The 20,757-nt window shown below is 33.0% G+C and overlaps 1 protein-coding gene and 1 long non-coding RNA gene across 2 annotated transcripts; both read left to right on the top strand.

Annotated features, from left to right (window-relative positions):
• Window positions 1–74: 74 nt before the first annotated feature.
• On the top strand, window positions 75–19,565 carry LOC105342831 (uncharacterized). The gene is made up of 10 exons (XM_034478867.2): window positions 75–161; window positions 2,459–2,767; window positions 7,696–7,827; window positions 8,566–8,664; window positions 8,758–8,877; window positions 13,457–13,665; window positions 14,820–15,078; window positions 15,913–15,963; window positions 17,031–17,189; window positions 18,783–19,565. The coding sequence occupies exons 1-10, from the start codon at window positions 98–100 to the stop codon at window positions 19,061–19,063; spliced, it is 1,683 nt and encodes a 560-aa protein (XP_034334758.2). The 5' UTR covers window positions 75–97; the 3' UTR covers window positions 19,064–19,565.
• On the top strand, window positions 5,073–5,957 carry LOC136275495 (uncharacterized). The gene is made up of 2 exons (XR_010714076.1): window positions 5,073–5,487; window positions 5,589–5,957. It is a non-coding gene; the product is annotated as an uncharacterized lncRNA (long non-coding RNA).
• Window positions 19,566–20,757: the final 1,192 nt, after the last annotated feature.

Raw genomic sequence — 20,757 nt, 5'->3', positions numbered from 1 at the left:
TAGCTTTTCGAATTACTTATTGATTAGGTCAATGAAAAGAACATGTTTTATGGAAACTAGTGTAACAAAAGTAAAGGTATACTTCACGAGGAGAGGGATGGCGATTTTATCAAGAACATTCATTTTACGTATTTTTATAATTGCTCTCTTATCCCTTAAAAGTAAGTAAAATAACTTTTTTTTTGTTTTATCTCTGACTATAAAAAAAAGTTTATTCTATGAATAGAAGGATACTAATATACTTGTGAAGAATATACTTTGGAAAAAAAAATATCAATGTTAATCTTAAAATAAGATAACAAAGGCAAATTTAATAATCTATGTGATCAACATAAACTATATTAATTTTGTTTAAAAATAATACGAGTATCTCCAGTGCTTGTGTAACTAACTGTTCATCGGGTTTTTTTTCCCGTAATATAATCTTTTTCACGATTAATTTTTTTCCCTAACAACATTTTGATAATTTGAAGAAAAAAATCTAATGGAAAATAGTTACTACATGCGCTTATCTTTTATTTAATCATTTTTCTATTTATCGACGTATCAACAGAAAAATTGACCGGAACTTCATCAATGCGCGACTCGTATCGTAGACGAGATCAACAGAGCGAGCGCTCGCGATATAGGGTAAAGGGAATTTTGGCGAGCGCTACCGAGCGCTTGCTTTGTTGAACTCGCCTCAGATGTACAATTGAGCCTGAGAGCGCGGGATTTTTCGGTATGATCTACGGAGAGTAAAATAAATTTTCAAACTGTCGAACTATTTTTGATACTAGTAAATACTAAACAATTAATGAATAAAGTAATTTAAAAGCAAGACTTTTTCCCTTAATTTTAAGGGGCAACAGGGGTTGCAGTGTAAAATAAATTGTTAATGATTTTTTTTTTTTTAACACATTTACATTAGATGTCCACTACAACATATATCTTTTTCATGACTACTTTCTCACCTTGCAAGGGAAATTTTTTTTATAGGAATTATCCCCCTTTTCTGGCATTATGGGTTTTTTTTTTACAATTTCAATTATCAGCAATAATTATTTTATTTGAAGGAATTTATTTGCAAATCATATTCATTAATTTTAAGAACAAAAACAAATTTCAAAATTGTTCACAATGTTGACTCTTTTTTAGAGCAATATCATATTTTTATCAGCATTCAATTCTTTAAGTTTTTCTTCTAAATTTGAACAAAATGTGATGGCATACTGTATTAAAAATTATCAATGATTTAAAAAAAAATTCATATATCAACCTTAGCACATGCTCTAAAACTTATAAAATTTTCACGGCAACTTTCTTGGCATTTAAGAAAAATACTACTGTAGGAATCACCCTACCCCTTATTCTAGAATTATTACCTTTTGTGACAAATTCTGTTAGGAACCATAAAAAAATAATGCATTATTTAGATTTATCAATGAAGATGAACAGATCATTATCAGAATTTATTTTATACTTAGTAATAAATACGGGTTTTTTGCATATGTGATACATATGATATCACAAAACTTGTATCGACCTTCGGGGCTGATACAGGTTATCAGCCCTAGGGCTGATACGGATCCGTATCATACCCCTTACGGAACTTCTCTGTTTTTTTCTCGTTTTAATAGGCATTTGTGCATGTTTACGGACAAAAAATAAAACATTTGTTACAGTCAACAATTTAAAGTGCAGTTGAAAACTTTTAATGCTAGCTAATGTTGAGGAGCAGTTAATTATAAAAGCTTAAGTTATTTTGGTTCTGTAGCTTTACGTTTGATAAAACACTATATCTCATATTTTTATTTATTACATGTAGAGACTACTTTAAAATATAATATTTAAAATCAGTTTGTTCAAGTTGATGGTGTTTGGGAGTTGATTTTAATTCAACTCTAGCTCCTATGCAGTTACTGGAGCCAGCAATTGTATAACGGCGTATTTACCATCAGCTACTTTTAATGAGTACCATGAATACGGATTTCCTAATTTAATTGATTGTACACGTTTATTGTGATCTTTTTTTTTACATCTACTTGTTATTTTCCGTTAAACAAGTTGATATTGACAAATAATGACATTTCTAATCATTGATTGTATTTTTTGTTGGGGGGGGGGGTTCTAAAACAGTTTTTCTTCTCTCGCATTTCATACAATGTGCAACTGTAAACGTCGGTTGCCTTTTTCAAACGTAAATGTAAGTAATAAACAGCAATATTAACAAGTTCACCAGGATATGAAATTTTGGTCGGGGTGTGATCAAATCCAATAAAGCCCGAAGGGCTTTATGATAGATTTGATCACGCCCCGACCGAAATTATCACCTCATAATACTCAAAGAATGATTTCTTATTACTTATATTTATATAATTTTAGGCCATCGTACGATTATTATTTAAATATAAATAAACAAACCCCGCTGGCGCCTCAATTTGGCGTCATTTGTATTATGAGTATCTATCAATAACAGATCCCATGCTCTGTATCCGAGCACCATGGTTGAGTACTTGGCAAACCTTCACACAAAACCAACCCAGTCCGACTGTCATCCCCCACCCCCTCAACGAGTACCCCGCCAAAGTGGACGTGCAGATCCGTGTGACCGAAGGCTCACAGCAGCAGATATTCTCTGGGATTGGTTCGTGTCAGCGTGATGATGATGATCCTAATCCTTATGGGGGAATTGTTTACATCTATAACCATCAAGAAGTGAAGCTCTACACCCCTATCATCTCCAATACTCCATCCAGTAACCAGGACGGCGTGTTTGCTTATACTGGTAAGAAATTTTGCATATTTTCTGTTGGTTTTATCTCACTTTTTCATTTAGATATTCAAATGGGATTTGATCACGTGACCAACCCTTTTTTATATCCCGATATACATCCAAAAATGATACCTTATTTCTTATATTATCAAAACCGATTTGGTTTGACTTTTCCTATAGCGTCACGATCATTTCTGTCAGCTACGTCATGCAAAAATTATACACGCCGCCGTTGTGAAAACTTTATGATTGGTTGAGTTAGGCGGAGTTATCAGTACATGCTTATGCAATGCCAGAGCTGAAGGATTTCTCAGAACAGTTCATTATTCATTCAAAATCGACTATCCCCTATGTTTAAATTCTGTGCAAAACTTTTCCTCGATTTCTACACCTTTCGATCGGCAATCGACAGTCAATAAAAGAATTGAACGATGGTGTGAAAGAACGAGACGGAAGTGGAGAGTGCAAGGGGGTTTGTACATGTGCGTCTTCATTAGACAAGTGTCCGATTCGTTTCTCTTCTGTTGCCCTATCACTTTCGGTGTAATATATATATTACTAAAACCGATTTGGTTTGACTATTCCGATCGCGTCGCGTTCAACTTTTTTCAGCTACGTCATACATAAACAATACCCGCACCTTAACCACAGGTTTTTTTATTGGTGGATTCAGCTTACCGCTGATTGGCTGCTGGTTAACTAAGACTAAATTATGCACGGACAGAACAACAACATATCAGAGAATGAAAAATTCACATGGGTACTCGTGACTGTCGAAATTGGGCTATTTTTCGAAAGTGTACACTTGTGATAAAACAATACATACGGTACATAACATATATAGCTGTAGCTCTGTGTATAAATTTTGGGTTAGAAAATATAAAGCTACAGTGCATACAATACTTACATGTACAAAAAAACTTTACGGCAATTTGCCGCGTATAAAAATAACACTATTTTTAAAAAATATTTACATCATACCATACCACATTTTGTGCAAATAATCCATTTAAATAATTCTTCATTTAGTTTACTACTGTTAATAATTGTGGCTTTACCCGCCCCAAACTTTCTCCTATTAAACAACCTTTAACCGTACTCGGAAAGCCGATCAAGAACTGTATTTTTTATGTATGTAAACAAACCAGTGTTCATGTATGGAGCGGGTGATCGGGGGTTCAGAGACAGGTAAAATAAAGAAATCTGCAGTAAATGGTTTGTGGATAATTTAGTATATATATTTACATCGAAAATGATAGGGCAACAGAAGAGAAACGAATCGGACACTTGCCTAATGAAGACGCACATGTACAAACCTCCTTGCACTCTCCACTTCCGTCTCATTCTTTCACACCATCGTTCAATACTTTTATTGACTGTCGATTGCCGATCGAAAGGTGTAGAAATCGAGGAATTCATACCTATCACTTTGACTGGCAAGTTAGTAGGTAATACATGTGCATTATACATTTACGGTATTTACATGAAATGAACGCTTAGCACATGCAACTTTTAAATAATTTTTTTAACGCCGTACTCTGGACCGTAGCTTGAGGCTATGGTTTAACGCCCGTTTACACAGAGAGAGAGAGTTTAGCACAGAATTTAAACATACGGGATAGTCGATTTTGAATGAATAATATTGGGGGGAAATAAACTGTTCTGAGAAATCCTTCAGCTCTGGCATTGCATAAGCGTATACTGATAACTCGGCCTAAAAATAGGAGTTAACCAATCATATAGTTTTCACACCGGCGGCGTGTATAATTTATGCATGACGTAGCTGACAGAAATGATCGTGACGCTATAGGAAAAGTCAAACCAAATCGGTTTTGATAATATACTAAAATATCCACAAACCATTTACTGCAGATTTCTTTATTTTACCTGTCTCTGAACCGCCGATCACCAGCTCCATACATGAACAATGGTTTGTTTACATACATAAAAAATACAGTTCTTGATCCGCCTTCCGAGTACGGAAGAACGTTGTTTAATAGGAGAAAGTTTGGGGCAAGTAAAATTCAATTATTAACAGTAGTAAACTAAATGAAAAATTATTATTTTTTTCAAAAATAGCGTTATTTTTATATGCGGCAAATTGCCGTAAAGTTTTTTTGTACATGTAAGTATTGTATGCACTGTAGCTTTATATTACTAAAACCGATTTGGTTTGACTTTCCCGATCGCGTCGCGTTCAACTTTTTCAGCTACGTCATACATAAACAATACCCGCACCTTAACCACAGTTATTTTATTGGTGGATTCAGCTTACCGCTGATTGGCTGCTGGTTAGCTAAGACTTAATTATGCACGGACAGAACAACAACATATCAGAGAATGAAAAATTCGCATGGGTACTCGTGACTGTCGAAATTGGGCTATTTTTCGAAAGTGTACACTTGTGATAAAACAATACATACGGTACATAACATATATAGCTGTAGCTCTGTGTATAAATTTTGGGTCAGAAAATATAAAGCTACAGTGCATACAATACTTACATGTACAAAAAAACTTTACGGCAATTTGCCGCGTATAAAAATAACACTATTTTTTAAAAATATTTACATCATACCATACCACATTTTGTGCAAATAATCCATTTAAATAATTCTTCATTTAGTTTACTACTGTTAATAATTGTAGCTTTACCCGCCCCAAACTTTCTCCTATTAAACAACCTTTAACCGTACTCGGAAAGCGGATCAAGAACTTTATTTTTTATGTATGTAAACACAGGAGTTTACGCATAGCTCATGGGTCAGTCAATAAAGTAAGTTTTTTGGCTTTATTGATAAAAATTCATACTCCTGTGATGTAAACAAACCAGTGTTCATGTATGGAGCGGGTGATCGGGGGTTCAGAGACAGGTAAAATAAAGAAATCTGCAGTAAATGGTTTGTGGATATTTTAGTATATATATTTACACCGAAAGTGATAGGGCAACAGAAGAGAAACGAATCGGACACTTGCCTAATGAAGACGCACATGTACAAACCTCCTTGCACTCTCCACTTCCGTCTCGTTCTTTCACACCATCGTTCAATACTTTTCTTGACTGTCGATTGCCGATCGAAAGGTGTAGAAATCGAGGAATTCATACCTATCACTTTGACTGGCAAGTTAGTAGGTAATACATGTGCATTATACATTTACGGTATTTACATGAAATGAACGCTTAGCACATGCAACTTTTAAATATTATATTTTTTTTAACGCCGTACTCTGGACCGTAGCTTGAGGCTATGGTTTAACGCCCGTTTACACACAGAGAGAGAGAGAGAGAGAGAGAGAGAGAGAGAGAGAGAGAGAGAGGGTTTAGCACAGAATTTAAACATACGGGATAGTCGATTTTGAATGAATAATATTGGGGGGGGGGGGATAAACTGTTCTGAGAAATCCTTCAGCTCTGGCATTGCATAAGCGTATACTGATAACTCGGCCTAAAAATGGGAGTTAACCAATCATAGTTTTCACACCGGCGGCGTGTATAATTTATGCATGACGTAGCTGACAGAAATGATCGTGACGCTATAGGAAAAGTCAAACCAAATCGGTTTTGATAATATTTTCTAACCCAAAATTTATACATAGAGCTACAGCTATATATAGCCCAATTTCGACAGTCACGAGTAATCATGTGAATTATGTTGTTGTTCTGTCAGTGCATAATTTAGTCTTAGTTAACCAGCAGCCAATCAGCAGTAAGCTGAATCCACCAATAAAAAATTGTGGTTAAGGTGCGGGTATTGTTTATGTATGACGTAGCTGAAAGAGTTGAACGCGACGCGATCGGTAAAGTCAAACCAAATCGGTTTTAGTAATATATGTGCCAATTCAAGCTATCCCTTTTTTGATAATCACTTATATTATATAAGACAATAATTAACGTTAAGGATTACGTTTACTCAGGATTTGAGATTTATTTTTTTACAAAGTTCAATATCTGAAGTCCAAAGTTGTTTTAAAAGCACAAAAGAACAACGTTATTAACAAATATCGATATTGATATCCATGATTTGTTTATTTGAGGAAGATATTCCCCGAAAAAGGTAGATTAAAATTAAAGCAGAGGAAATAATTTTTTCATTTTCTTATTTTTTCTTAAAGACTTTTTGTTGCATTGTAATTGCAAAAGTTAAGTTTTTATGTGTTTTTCATATCATTTTACATATTTTATGGTTGTATTTACTCGTCTATAAATTTATATGACTGGCTGGCACGCGATTGGAAAAATCTTTAAAATACATAAAATCGATTCAAGATAAAATATCTCGTGATCATTTACCTAATATAATGTTAATGACAACATAATACAGACAATAAAAACAGTTTTATGCAATCGATGGTTTGGAGCTCCTATTAGTCATTTTTTTTGTAAAACTCGATCAAAAATTGGTACAATTTTAGAAATTGATAGAGCAGATTCGGACTAAATTAAAGTTAATATATGAGCTTTAAAATATTCATTTAAATATAAAATTAGTAAAGCTATTCGTATTTTATCATTTCCCAATCTACAAATCGTTTTATTATTTTTGATAATTAAAAATAAAGAAAACTTTGAAAATGGTGGACAATTTTGACAAATTTTGACAATTTTTTCAAAAAACATTTAGAGGTCACTAGCAGAAAAAGTAGGTCATTGACCTAGTTATTTAAAAATGAAAAATAACACCACAATAGTGGGGCTACTATGAATAATAAGTAGTTTTTAGTTCCTATTAGTGGATTTTTTTTCGCCCCTGAGTAAATATCATATTCACGGACGCGCTTTCGCGCCGATATCGGAAAAGGACAAATGTCACTTGATGTACTTTCAGCCAATGAAAATGAAGAAAATTATTGTCTTATATCATATTTTTAACTATCGTCCCAAGCCAAATTCAACTTCTCTTCTTATAGTAGGTGTACTTGCTCATTTTATTATATCTAAGGTGGAGCGGTGTTCAACGGACCATTTGCGGGTAAATACGCAACAGCTGACATCAGAGTGAGGGTTTGGAGAATGTGCGATTTCCCGCCAGCAAACTTTACGTCTGCAAATGTTCACACTGTGTCTACTTCAGGTAAAGGAGTTGTGAATCTGATATTGATATTAACAGCTCATTTAAACAATACAGAACAGTACTAGTAGAAATATTAATTGATATTGTATCTATCTGCGTCAACAGCTTTCGATATGTTACATTGAAAGTTTAAAATTTATCAATTTAAACTTAACTATGATAAACTGTTATAAACTTTTAATGTAACAGATATATTGTGATGACTATCCATTTGGTTTTGTTGGGTGGTTTTTTTTTAATTTACCCCCCCCCCCCCCCTCCCGTTTTAGCGATTTTAGCGGGGGGTTTTCTTCAAGATTCAGAAAACAAATATTTTCTCCTTTATCTTATTTTTAAACAAATATATATTTCTTTTCTACAGCACTTTAAAACTACTGACTTTGATTTTGGTACATGTATTTCGTTGTTGCAGAAGGCATTTATATATGATTGTTTCGCCACAGAAAAAACCCCACTAGTACTTTGTCTATTCTACTAATAAATTGTACGTTGTTATTATATAAAAAAGAAATTGCTCTAACTTAAAAATAATCTAATACTCAGATTAACTTTAATAATCAATGAATTAATTAATACTTTGTGTCACCCTTATTTACGGATGTAAAATCCTTGGTGTAACCAAGAACCAAGAATGAACTGATTCGAAAGTTTTGCATAGCCTTATCTTTTGTCCGAAACGATGCAATGCAACTTTATTATTGTAATAAAAAGATTTTTTTCATCGTTTGTATTTTACAGGCTCTTCTTACACTGATATACCACACAACATTGGATATTATCCAGATCTTATTGTTGTACAATTAAAACTGCCAAATGGCTTTGTTTCTGAAGCACAAGGTACCCACCCTCTCTCTCTCTCTCTCGCTCGCTCGCTCGCGCGCGCGCGGTTTGAATAATTAACTAAACGATTTTTTTTATATACAATACAAGGTGCAGTATTTAAGGAACAAGCCGTTTATTCCTACAACATTGTATGTGGAGTAATAATGGCATATGATAGCAGCAACATTCGTCTTTGGCCAGCGACTAATGGTATTGGGTCTGGGCAATGTAAGTGTTTTATCTATTGCATGCGTTTTTAGCTATGTTGTAAAAATTAAAGTGGTATGGGGCACCTCCATATTGTCACGTACTTCCTATCGAGATTTTGTTGGGAAAGATATTAGTCTTATAAAATTATGCTTCATTTTATTGTTTAATAAAATGAAGCATAGTTTTATAAGTATTTTTTCCACAAAATTGTAAGCTAACAGGGTAGCTCAATTGGTTGGAGCACACACAACGAGTCTGTAGGTAATCCCGCTGAGGCTTTTATGATTTTAATCCTTCCAAAACTGTTTAAAACATACTCAATTTTTTTTTGTGTGTGAAATATTGTATTTTGATTGTAATGTACTTTAATCAACATTAATATCGTCAAGCGTCCCATACCAACTTAAAACGCTGTGAAAAGTGTCTACAATATTCGTTCAATTATACGCAAGTTACATAGCTTAACGAGGCCGGGTCTAATTAGTTGTGCCCTAGATTTTTTAATGAAATTTTTTACCTGAATTTCTACTGATATAATTATTATTTTAAGATTAAAAAATAAGACATTTACCACACCGTTTGTTTAGGGGGTCATCTCAAAGTTTGTTAATCTTTAACATAGGACCCTATGGGATTTTGCTTGAAATGTATCAATTTTGCACATTTTTTTAAACTTCTGCCCTAGGGATTTCTTTTTCTGTTCTACATATTAAAGTTATTGCTAAAAGGCATCAAATGGTCAAATAAAAAAAACCTTTTACCTCCTGGTTTGTTCCAGGGGTCTTATCAAAGTTGATTTTTGTATGCCCAATTTCCCAGATTTGTCAGATAATGGCTATTTTTTATTTGACAAAGGCGGAAAAGGTGATCTTTATAGTATTATTAAAGCCTTCAGACATTTTTAAGTAATAAAAAAATATATAAAATCACATATTAAGGGTCATTAATATAAAATACATGGTTACTGTGTTGAAATATATGAATTAAGCTATATTTAGGCGGGTTAAGAAAACGTGACAGAGGGTTTGGCCTGCTGAACCCTCTTCACTTTTTCGACCCGAGCCCAAATATTGCTTATACTTCGAGACAGTTATTTTTATTCCACAATATAACATTAATTTTACGCATTAAACGAGCAATTTTCAACAAATTGGCGTCAAACAAGCAAAAAGATGATGTCACAATACAAATGAAACGCTGCGCGAAAGCGTGCGTACTCGTTCTGTACTCGGCCTCGTTAAAATCAATTCTATGTAAGAATCAATGACAAAAAACCCACTAAAAGTTCGTTGCTGGGGGTAACCGTTGCCATGGAAATCGAGGCTAAAGATGCGAAAAAAGAAAAACTTATCTATTTTGAAGCCATATTAGAAGGTTTTGCCAAATAATGTAAACTATCAAAGACATAAAACAGCCTTTGTTCTATTTTCAATTATTTAATTATATAAGAAAATTGATGGAGAAACCAATACTTTCAAAATGTTACCATGGAAACCGTTACAAATTTTTGAAATCAGTTTTCTGCGGTTTCTTAATAAGCCCAAATGGGAAACTGTAAATTTTTTACATCCATATCAATGTCAATGGAATATATATTTTATCATGAAAATTGACATCCGTTGCTATGGCAACAAGGCCAAAAATTTAGAAAAACTGAGAAATTGAAAATTATTTTGATATGCTTTCATTCCTTTTTTTTTTTTAGAATTTATTTGCAATTGTTTTAGTTGGAACTTGTAAAAATATATCTAAATTTTCATTATACACCACAAAAACCTTTGTTATGCAACAGAGAAGTGTTGTTGCTATGGAAAATTAAGTTGCGTAAAAAATCACACAGAAATTCTTACTTTTTGAAAAGTCCATAGCAAAGGCAGTTATTTTTTAGAAAATTTCAGATTTTTTTAAAGTGTCATTAAAGTTAAGGACATACTTTATTTTTTCTCACCATTTGATTTTATATAATTATTCAATATAAGTGAATAATATCCATTTAAAGATGCCTAAAAATATTATAATTTTCCTTATTTTTAAGCTTGTTACCATAGCAACGGTTCTCAATTTTCATATTTAAATTTTTGATTGCACAATCATAATAGTGTTTACCAAAAAATTAAATTTCTGTTTAGTAACCATGGAAACGCTCTAAAAATGTGCGTTTCTCCATGAATTTTTTTCTTTCTTTTGAAAAATGACAACTATTTTTAATAATGTATTTTACCCTGGAAACCCCAAGTTCTGCACATTACTCACAATATGTTCTCAAATACGCATTAAAATGCCATTTTTACATCTTTGCCCTCGGTTACCATTATATAGCAACGGGACCACATAGCAACAAACAAATGATGTTAGGCTATTTTACTCACCAAAGTCTATCAAATTGTCAAATATGAAGAAAATCCGTGACTATGCGTGGCCACCGAATTTTGATTCTTACATAGAATTGATCTTAAAGGAATTATGAGGAAAATAAAACAATATTTTGACATTCTATATTCAATCACGGACAAAGGTACCTATATTCGATTTGACATCATTTTAAAGAGGAGGTCAAGAGCTTGTTTAATGCCGTTTTTGGACGAGACTGTAGACATTCTTGATATATTTCATTAGTCAAAAACGGACAAAAAAAGCCGTTTAGAAGCCTTAATTGAGCGAAATTGTATTATTGTCGTTCTGTACAAATTGATCTGCTATAAATTCTTTAGAAGAGAATTTTTTTCTTACAAAAAATAATGATTTTTTCCAATCTTATTTACCATAAAAGTTTAAGTTACATGCAGACTTATCATACTAGCAGGTTTTTGCAGCAAAATAAAATTCGAAAAAATACAGCTCATATTGCTTTAGAATTAAGACATTCAGAATAATAAAATAAATACTGTAAATTCCTTATTTTACGCGAGTACTTCAGTCCGATGTTTTATATCAAATTGCAAGAAATAAAATCGAGATCACCAATTTTTTGTTAAAATTTCCTTTAGTCTAAAACTGTCAATAAAATAAAAGCGATATTTGAAAATACGCAAGAGTGTCCTCTTGCGATTTTACGCGGAAAATAATTCCTCGCGTTGAGTTATCTACAGGAGTGCCTGTTTGGGAGGGTAACAGTATACAGTTTGTTGACTGGGGTCGAGGGCAACAGTTGATCTGTCGGACCGGCTCGCAAACTGTTGACCAAGGCCCAAGATTCCAATTCCAGCCCAACAGTCAAATTGCTGGACTTTTTTTCGTATAGAGTTATATAGTAACTGTTTTAAAGGAGTATAACAATTAAAATTTATATCCCTCAAAAACATTTTCAATCCCCGCTTCGTTCGCCTCGATTGACAATGGTTTTCTCGGTATGTCAATTTCAACCGTTACCCTCCCAAACAGGCACTATTTATATAAGGTAATGGAGATTCATGGGGGTATGAAGGTAGTGGCATTGCAGAAAAATTACATAATACGCGTTATGGAATTTTTCCTGAATTGATCGCTACGTTCTTAGCCCTCATAAATAATCAAAGAAAGCATCTATTGTTTAAATTAACATCCTTCGTTGAATTGATTGTAAAAGGTAATAAAAGCGACTAAATTATTGTTAATGTACGTTGGATTAAAAAAAAAATGGCCAAATCGTTTTCCATGTATATTGGAATTTAAGTCTTTAAGTCATTTTCATGATTATTTTGTGCATTCCTTGATTTTTCTTTGGTTGCTGAATATTTCACCCGGTCGATAAACTGGTTTGAACTTGATTGCATAGATCCCGGTCTTGTCAGTTTCAATAGAGATGTGAATTACAATCAATTCCGCAAAACAAAACAAAATAAAATATTTAAAAGAAACCCAGAGGAAATTACTCTCAGTGGATGTAGATAAAATACAGATATTAAAAATATTCATTGTATCAAGCTTTGGGCAAATTACATTGTAAAGTAATGCATTGCTATTACCAATACTTTTTGAAACGTCAATAAAAGGTTTACGGAAATGTTTAATACTGTGGAATCATTAATTTTCGTGGGGGCCAATTTTCGTGGATTGCTACAAATTTACAGCTTCGTGGGGACGTAATTTCGTGTATTCTCTCAAACCTACAGAGGAAATATGACTTTATTACCCTAATTTATTATTTCGTGGAGGATGTTAATTCGTTGATGAGAGGTACCCACGAATTCCACGAAAATTGAGCCACCACGAAATCTAATGATTCCACAGTATATGAAACTCTCTTTAACATCAATATCAGGTTCACATCTAATTAATGATAAATACAACATTTTTGTTGATTTTATGATTATCAAAGTTTCATAGGTTTTATCTTAAGTTTACACATTACACTATGATAAAAATAATACCACCATGAAACTTCCAAATAAAAGGTTTAAGTCTCTTTGTGTATAAGGACGTACAATTTCCAAAATTTGTTTTTCACAGCCAAATTTGTTTTTAAACCTCACCGACAGTTACCGTTGTCAAAATACTGAACTACATCTTGATAACAGATTTAGAGAATTTTCATTGACGATGCAAAGTCCCAGAATTAATCTGAATTTCCAAGATTTTGGTCAGTCATTACAAACACGGTATTGAATTTTTGATTCAGATGGAGTATTTTGTGTCTCGGATGGATGGAGTACTACTGAATCAGCATATACATATTCATCCGCCAATGTCTATGTGCAAGCATGGAAATTCAGCATTTCGGACATTCTGTTCACTCAGACGGACACAAGAGGTTCGGGAATATCTGTTTCTTCCACCATCACTCTGCCACAGCCATTTAATATAGATAACCACATATTTCTTGTGCAGGTATGTAGTGATTAAAGCGCATCTCATGATTGCAATGAAAATACATACGGAAAAGATACTAGCTCACAAATTAAAATTTCAATTAATCTGATTGTAAATACATATACACGGAAAAGATACTAGCCAAAAAATTAAAATTTCAATTAATCTGATATATTTTCTTAATTTTTTTTTTATTATTCAAAAACAATATATGTATATATATTTGATACATCATTGATTTAACCTTCAAATATGTGCAATATTTGGAATACGTAGATTCAAACAGGCGTGTACGTATCGAACCTCCAAAAAGTGTCATTTTTTAGACTTCAGGGCCTTTTCTTTCATAGAGTGGTCTGTGCTCCATATGTTTCTCATACTCTAAATAAGGTATAATTGAAAACAAACTGATTTCAGTAAACAAAATGTGGAAAGATGACCCACTATACATTAAATATATCATTTTGTATCCCATCAATTAAGGGTCCTCCACACAGCAAGGAAATGTTCTGTGAACAAGACAATTCATCTAAATACTTAAAGATATGGATTTTTTTGCATGTGTTCGACTTGAAAATGACCAAAAAGTTTTCAATTTCGGAGGAAAAAATCATCTTTTTAACTTTTACTACTTTTCAATAATAAAAAGGTCCTGCAATTACTGGTATTCAAACTCGGGACCTGCAGGTTGGTAGACTGAAACTACCCCCATTGCGCCACAGAGTAGGGCATCGAATATTGGAGATATAACTGGTTTACAGCGCTTTAAAATCGCCATTTTGTGACGTACTGTCATAAAAAAGTAGACGTCACGGGGTGTTGAGGATCCTTAAACGTTTTGAAAAAGTTACAAAGTCTGTAAACTTGTCACATAGTATTTAAACAGCGTACTTTGTTTTGTTTGAAATGTCTCAGTGGTTAGAGCACTAGACATAATTTAAACCTTATATACCTAAGGTTTTTATGCTTGATTTTCGATGCCATCAAATTTGAAATTAAAGCAATAATTTTTTTCTAATCGTTAGATCAATTTATTAGAATATAGTCAGCAATTGTGCTTTTGCAAACTTGTATTATAATATATTTGAATTTGCGATATCTCATCCCAATCTTCTTTATTGCTTGACCCGCCAGAAAGAAATATTTAAAAATGGAACATTGTTTCATTCAAGTCACAAGCTGTGGACGGAAGCTATATCAACTACATGTTTGAGGGGGCAGGGTCAGCGCTTAGTGACGGCTCGGCTTTCTTCGCGAGAATAGGTGCTGTGGTGTACTCGTACAATCAGAACGAAATCAATCTGTGGTACCCGGGTGCTGGAGACTACCTTATATTCATTGGTGGTACTTGGGGTTATGGAGCCCCTACACAGCAATCCACTACAGCCAGTGTGTCAGTCAAAGTCTTTAAAGCGGATTCAACATTGCCAGGTAGGTTAAGCGTAATAAATCAGGAGTTTCCATCGAAAGTTAAGACATGGTCATTAAAAAGCCTGATGATAATGTCCTTAAAAGAGCGAATTTTCTAAACATTGATGAATACAATAAAATAGACCCTTGCACAGAAAATATAGAAACGTATAACCTCTTTTGTTTGAAAATATTGTCTCACCTTTATAAAATAATAAATTGCCTTAAATTTTTAAATAAGATATTTTTGGCCTTAATTATAATTATTTAGTAAAGAAATGGATTTTTTTAACAAATCAGCTACGAAACTTTTTTATCACCTCAACACAGAACTTTTCGTCAGAAGGAGTTATCTAAAACAACATTACAATGCATTATAGGTAATCCTGTTATTTTATATACCTCCTATGATGAAATTTTCTTTTGTTGTATATAAACTAATAATTTTCATCAGAAAAAGTATTATCTCTTTGATTTCTTTTAACAAACACTGGTTGAATATTTGGTTATAACAGTTTGAGTTTTGGCAAACATGCAGTTCGAATATTGTTACATGTATTCACTATTTCAATGAATAAATCGAATTAAAACCGGATGATAATTTATTATCTTACACCAATTTCATGTGATAAAAAACAATGGCAATGATTTCTTCATAATTCATATAACAGTTATCATACATTGCAAAAATAAACTATATACAGAGATGACATTATGATATGAATTATATTTTTTTTGCAATTCCGTATGAACCAACAACGAATAAGGCATTTATGTTGTTTAATGATCAAGTATAGCTATTCACGAAGTAATCACCTAGTTGAATTAATCTATCATATGTTGTCAACCTGCTAGGATGCGGATGTTCCAATTGTTCGTCCGACTGGAATACCCTTACCACCACATGTAAGTAACAGAAACACACTAACTACCTCATGTAAGTACCAAACACACATTTACCACCACATGTAAGTACCAGAAACACACTAACCACCTCATGTAAGTACCAAACACACATTTACCACCACATATAAGTACTAGGAACACACTAACCACCACATGTAAGTACCAAACACACATTTACCACCACATGTAAGTACTAAACGCACATTTACCTCCACATGCAAGTACTAGGAATACATTAACCACCACATGTAAGTACCAGGAAAACACTGACCACCACATGTAAGTACCAAACACACATTTACCACCACATGCAAGTACTAGGAATTAATACTAGTAACCACCAACTGTAAGTACCAAACACTTATTTACCACCACATGTTAGTACCAGAAACACACTAACCACCAAATGTAAATACCAAGAACACACTAACTACCACATGTAAGTACCACAAACACCTTTACCACCACATATAAGTACCAAGAACACATATACCACCACATGTAAGTACAAGGAACACACTAACCACCACATGTAAGTACCACAAACACATTTACCACCACATGTAAGTACCAAACACACATTTACCACCACATGTAAGTACCAAACACACATTTACCACCACATATAAGTACCAAACACACATTTACCACCATATGTTAGTACCAGGAACACACTTACCGCCACATGTAAATACCAAACACACAAGCCACCCATGTGAGTTCTATGAACACAAAAGAACCGCATGTGAGTACTTCAAAGAGAACAACAATTCCATTTAATTACTAAGAAAACACATACAACTCCATGTAAGTACTAGGAACACACTAAACACCACATTTAAATACTAAAATGCCAAAATGTTTTTTATTCCCGTCTAATCTAATCTTATTTCTATATTGACATACATGTACATATGCTTCAAACGTGATATTGCATGTTGAATAAACATTTTGTGTGTCGATTAACTGAACTACAGAGGCAAACTTCAGAATTGTGTCAAAGCTATTATATATTTTTAAAAAGTTTAACCAATTTTAATACAGTATATATGGTGTTTTTTTTTAAGGTGTAACAAGTCCCCCAGATGATATCGCGAACGCCTACAAAATTGTGTCTTATAACACCACTGTATATACTTGCATGCCTGGCTACCAATCAAATGGAGGGAAAAGTGTCATTGCTTACACAGGGACCCAATGGGAGCAAACGGACTTCAACTGTACAGGTAAGCATTGCCTTGTATGCGTACAGGCACACTTACACATATGCATAAATCCCTCCAAAAGTACCAGTTATAGTGTTAAAGTCAACATATATATACCCTTTACATCTATACAGGTAAACATTTTTGTATATGTTGTCAACCGGTTAACGGTTAATTGCTAGGTACGATGGTAACCGGTTGGTCGTAGAATAATCGACAAAATCTTTTTTTTCTTTAACGTCATTGTACTGATTTCGAAGCTTTAAACTTAAACTTAACTTTATTTATTTTACAACGATTGATAAACAAGTTCTACAACTTATATTAATATCTCTCGTTGGCACGGATATTAGCGCGAGGGGGTCATTGGTGTGGGAAGAAGCCGGAGTACCCGGAGAGAACCCACGTGTCCAAGCGGGCGACCGCCAAACCCTATCACATACGACCTCTGTCGATCACGGGGATCGAACTCGGGTCGCAGCGGTGAAAAGCGAGTGCATTGTCCACTACGCTACCTGGACACCTTTCGAAGCTTTGTCTATATATGAACATTCATTCACAATGAAACCAAATGGGAACAAATATTCAAACACTCGTGATAAGCTCGGGGAAATGAATAGTATTCCGGCCCCAATCTCTGCCCTATCTCCGATTATCCGTCAGCCAAATTAGTATTTAATTTCTACGCTTACGCTTACACATTTCCTATACATGTAATAAAAAAAATGAGAACACTATTCTTGCTTATGTGTATTCATTCGATTCACACGCCTTAAAATTTTACAATGGATGAAAAGACTTATAGAAAGGATTAAGAAAATATGACAATTTCTTATTTAAAATGCTGGTTAAACAACAAAAAAACGAAATATATATATATATATATATATATATATATATATATATATATATATATATATATATATATATATATATATATATAAATTCTTCATTTTCCTGTGTCGCTCTGTTAAATATCGCACATGCGCAAACATACTCTGCAGTATATCGTCTTTATATGTAGAAACTGATGACAATACATTGTAATATTTTAAACGTTGCGTCGGGGACTACAATATAATGCAAACTTTATTACAAAAATATAGTACACAGACAGCAGGTGATTAGAAACGCTTATTTGAACATTCGGTTCAGGTGAGCTAAAAATGGAAATCTTGCACATGTACTTATTTTTCAATGATTGGCGAAGGGTGCATTACTTATAGGTGGTCTCTACAGAATTTGCACTACATTTATTCATGTATAATGTATATATTTTTCTTTCTTAAGTTTATCCATTGATAGAAAGTAATGACCTTGTACGTATTATATATAATTATGTGTTGTCTAAAATAACACACATTCATGTTACTATGATTAATCTGTGATAGTTATTGAAACGCTCTACATACATGTACGCCTCTTAACATTGGATAGTTGTGCTTTTCTCCTCACAGTTGTGACACAATGTTTGTTTGAAATGTTTACGTTATGTTTTTCAAAAGTTACATCAAGGTAAAGTTAACTTGTCTTAAGATTATTTCAAAAAATGAATTCATTGTATTAAACTGGTTCCGCATTTTTTCTACATATTTTGTGTTGTCTTTTTATTAGTATTATCGACTGCCTGTGTGTTTACCACCAACACAATAGTATACAACATCACAACTTTACAAGAAAGAGTAGACGACCTGAAAAAGAATCTCACGATTGATACCAGAAACACGAGTTCGTACCGCCGATCCTTGACATGCGCATCAGACCCCAGACCAAGCGCCGCGCATGTCGGTTATCTAGGGATCTGTATCCTCTGTGTTACTGGCGGATTGCTCCTTTGTGCTGATCTGTCACGTTTGGCGAAATCAGACGAAAATGAGCACTACTACGATTATTGAACTATTTTGTATCACTAGAGGACTGGTTGGTCGTGGCCCCCTTTTAATCTTCTTGGGATGAAGATCTCATTATAATAATATATTGTAATCCTAAAGTAGAATATGGTGTTATGAAAATATATGTGTATATTAGGTGTGCCCATACTTAAACAATAATATGTAAAATTTAAAATCCAGCAGATTAGATACATGTAATTTTATAATCGCTATTCTTCTCATGCTTAAAGTAAAAGGGAAAACAAATTACTACTTGATGGAATTGAAATTGAAATTAAAAGCGACCGCAAAATCAAAAAGACCTACACGTTACCACGAGTCCACGCATTTCACAAATATTAGTAAGTCTTTTCAATATATGTTGTTATAAATATGTTTGTATTAGAAAAGTCACTAATTGAAATATTTGTCTAATTTTTAGTACAAAGACTACGTTAAACCAAAATTAATTCAATGTAACGTTTGTTACAAAACCTGTAGAACATTATTTTAATCGGATTACGTTGGTTTTAAGTGTTTTCAATAGTCAAAAACCAACTTTAATTTTTATTGCATACTATATATATATATATATATATATATATATATATATATATATATATATATATATATATATATAAATATTTATATATATATATATATATATATATATATATATATATATATATATATACAACAAAACCTAAAGATCTAAATGAAGTAGTGTAGGACAATTAAGACTCTTTAGTCTTTAAACATGGTAATAGTGTGATTTGTCTTCTTTGAAAACATATTGTAGCCGATAAATGGAAAAAGGCGGTATACCTCTTTAATCTTTCATCTGACATCTAATGTGTCCAGCATCCTTCGATTGAAATATGATTTTTATGTTTAACTGTGTTGATGCCTACCTATACCATAAATTTGAAAGCTTATATACATCAGAAATTAATTAAGTAATTAAGCAGTATAAGTGTAACCGAGCAGTAAGGAATTCCAAAAGACAGCCGTTTTGTTTAACAGATTTATTAAACGTTTTAAAGCATTGACCTATAACAAAGAAAAATACATTAGACAAAATACAATTTTACATGTAAATTCAATATGTTTTAGTTTCGATAATTTGTTCATAAAAATGCAACCGTTACTTCAGTATTCATTTATATGGTAAAACATGTTTTGTAGCAATTTAATATTAGAACTTACAAACAAGTTTCAGAAATTACAATGGCAAGATTAACTGCAAAAATACGATAAAGTATAAACCTTGCAATTAAAATAATATGCCCTAATCACTATCATGGTAGTAAAGAAATATATAACTTAATATAATATTAACATACCACAAGATGCAGCTGATATACACTGGATTGTCCGACGTCGTTTAAAATGAAATACTGCCCAATTGGACTTAGGTTGAACGGTTACTTATACTATAGAGAATCAAATTTATTGGATAATAATATGAACCAATGAAATTAAAGAACCATACGCGCGCAATAAAACTTTAGATGAATAATATTTAAGAATATACTGCACAAAACGAAAATAGAAAATCCAAAAACGAATAAATACATATGAAATAGATAGTAATAAATCTGTTCTACCACATAAGCCAAACATATCGCAAGATCTACAATGACATGTACAAGTGTATCAAATACATATGGCATTTTAGCAAGATGCCACCATTGCTTTCTTTATTGTCGAAGTCTGTT

This window comes from Magallana gigas, chromosome 5, assembly GCF_963853765.1.
Source record: "Magallana gigas chromosome 5, xbMagGiga1.1, whole genome shotgun sequence".
Taxonomy (NCBI): domain Eukaryota; kingdom Metazoa; phylum Mollusca; class Bivalvia; order Ostreida; family Ostreidae; genus Magallana; species Magallana gigas.
The sequence above is the reverse complement of the archived record's forward strand: the minus strand, read 5'-3'. Positions and strand labels throughout refer to the sequence as shown.

Excerpts from the sequence above, each read along its gene's own strand:
- LOC105342831 (XM_034478867.2), top strand. The coding sequence starts at position 98 with ATGGCGATTTTATCAAGAACATTCATTTTACGTATTTTTATAATTGCT. Across the intron at positions 7,828-8,565 it reads TCACACTGTGTCTACTTCAG|GCTCTTCTTACACTGATATA; the intron begins GTAAAGGAGTTG and ends TGTATTTTACAG. Across the intron at positions 8,878-13,456 it reads TGGTATTGGGTCTGGGCAAT|ATGGAGTATTTTGTGTCTCG; the intron begins GTAAGTGTTTTA and ends TTTTTGATTCAG.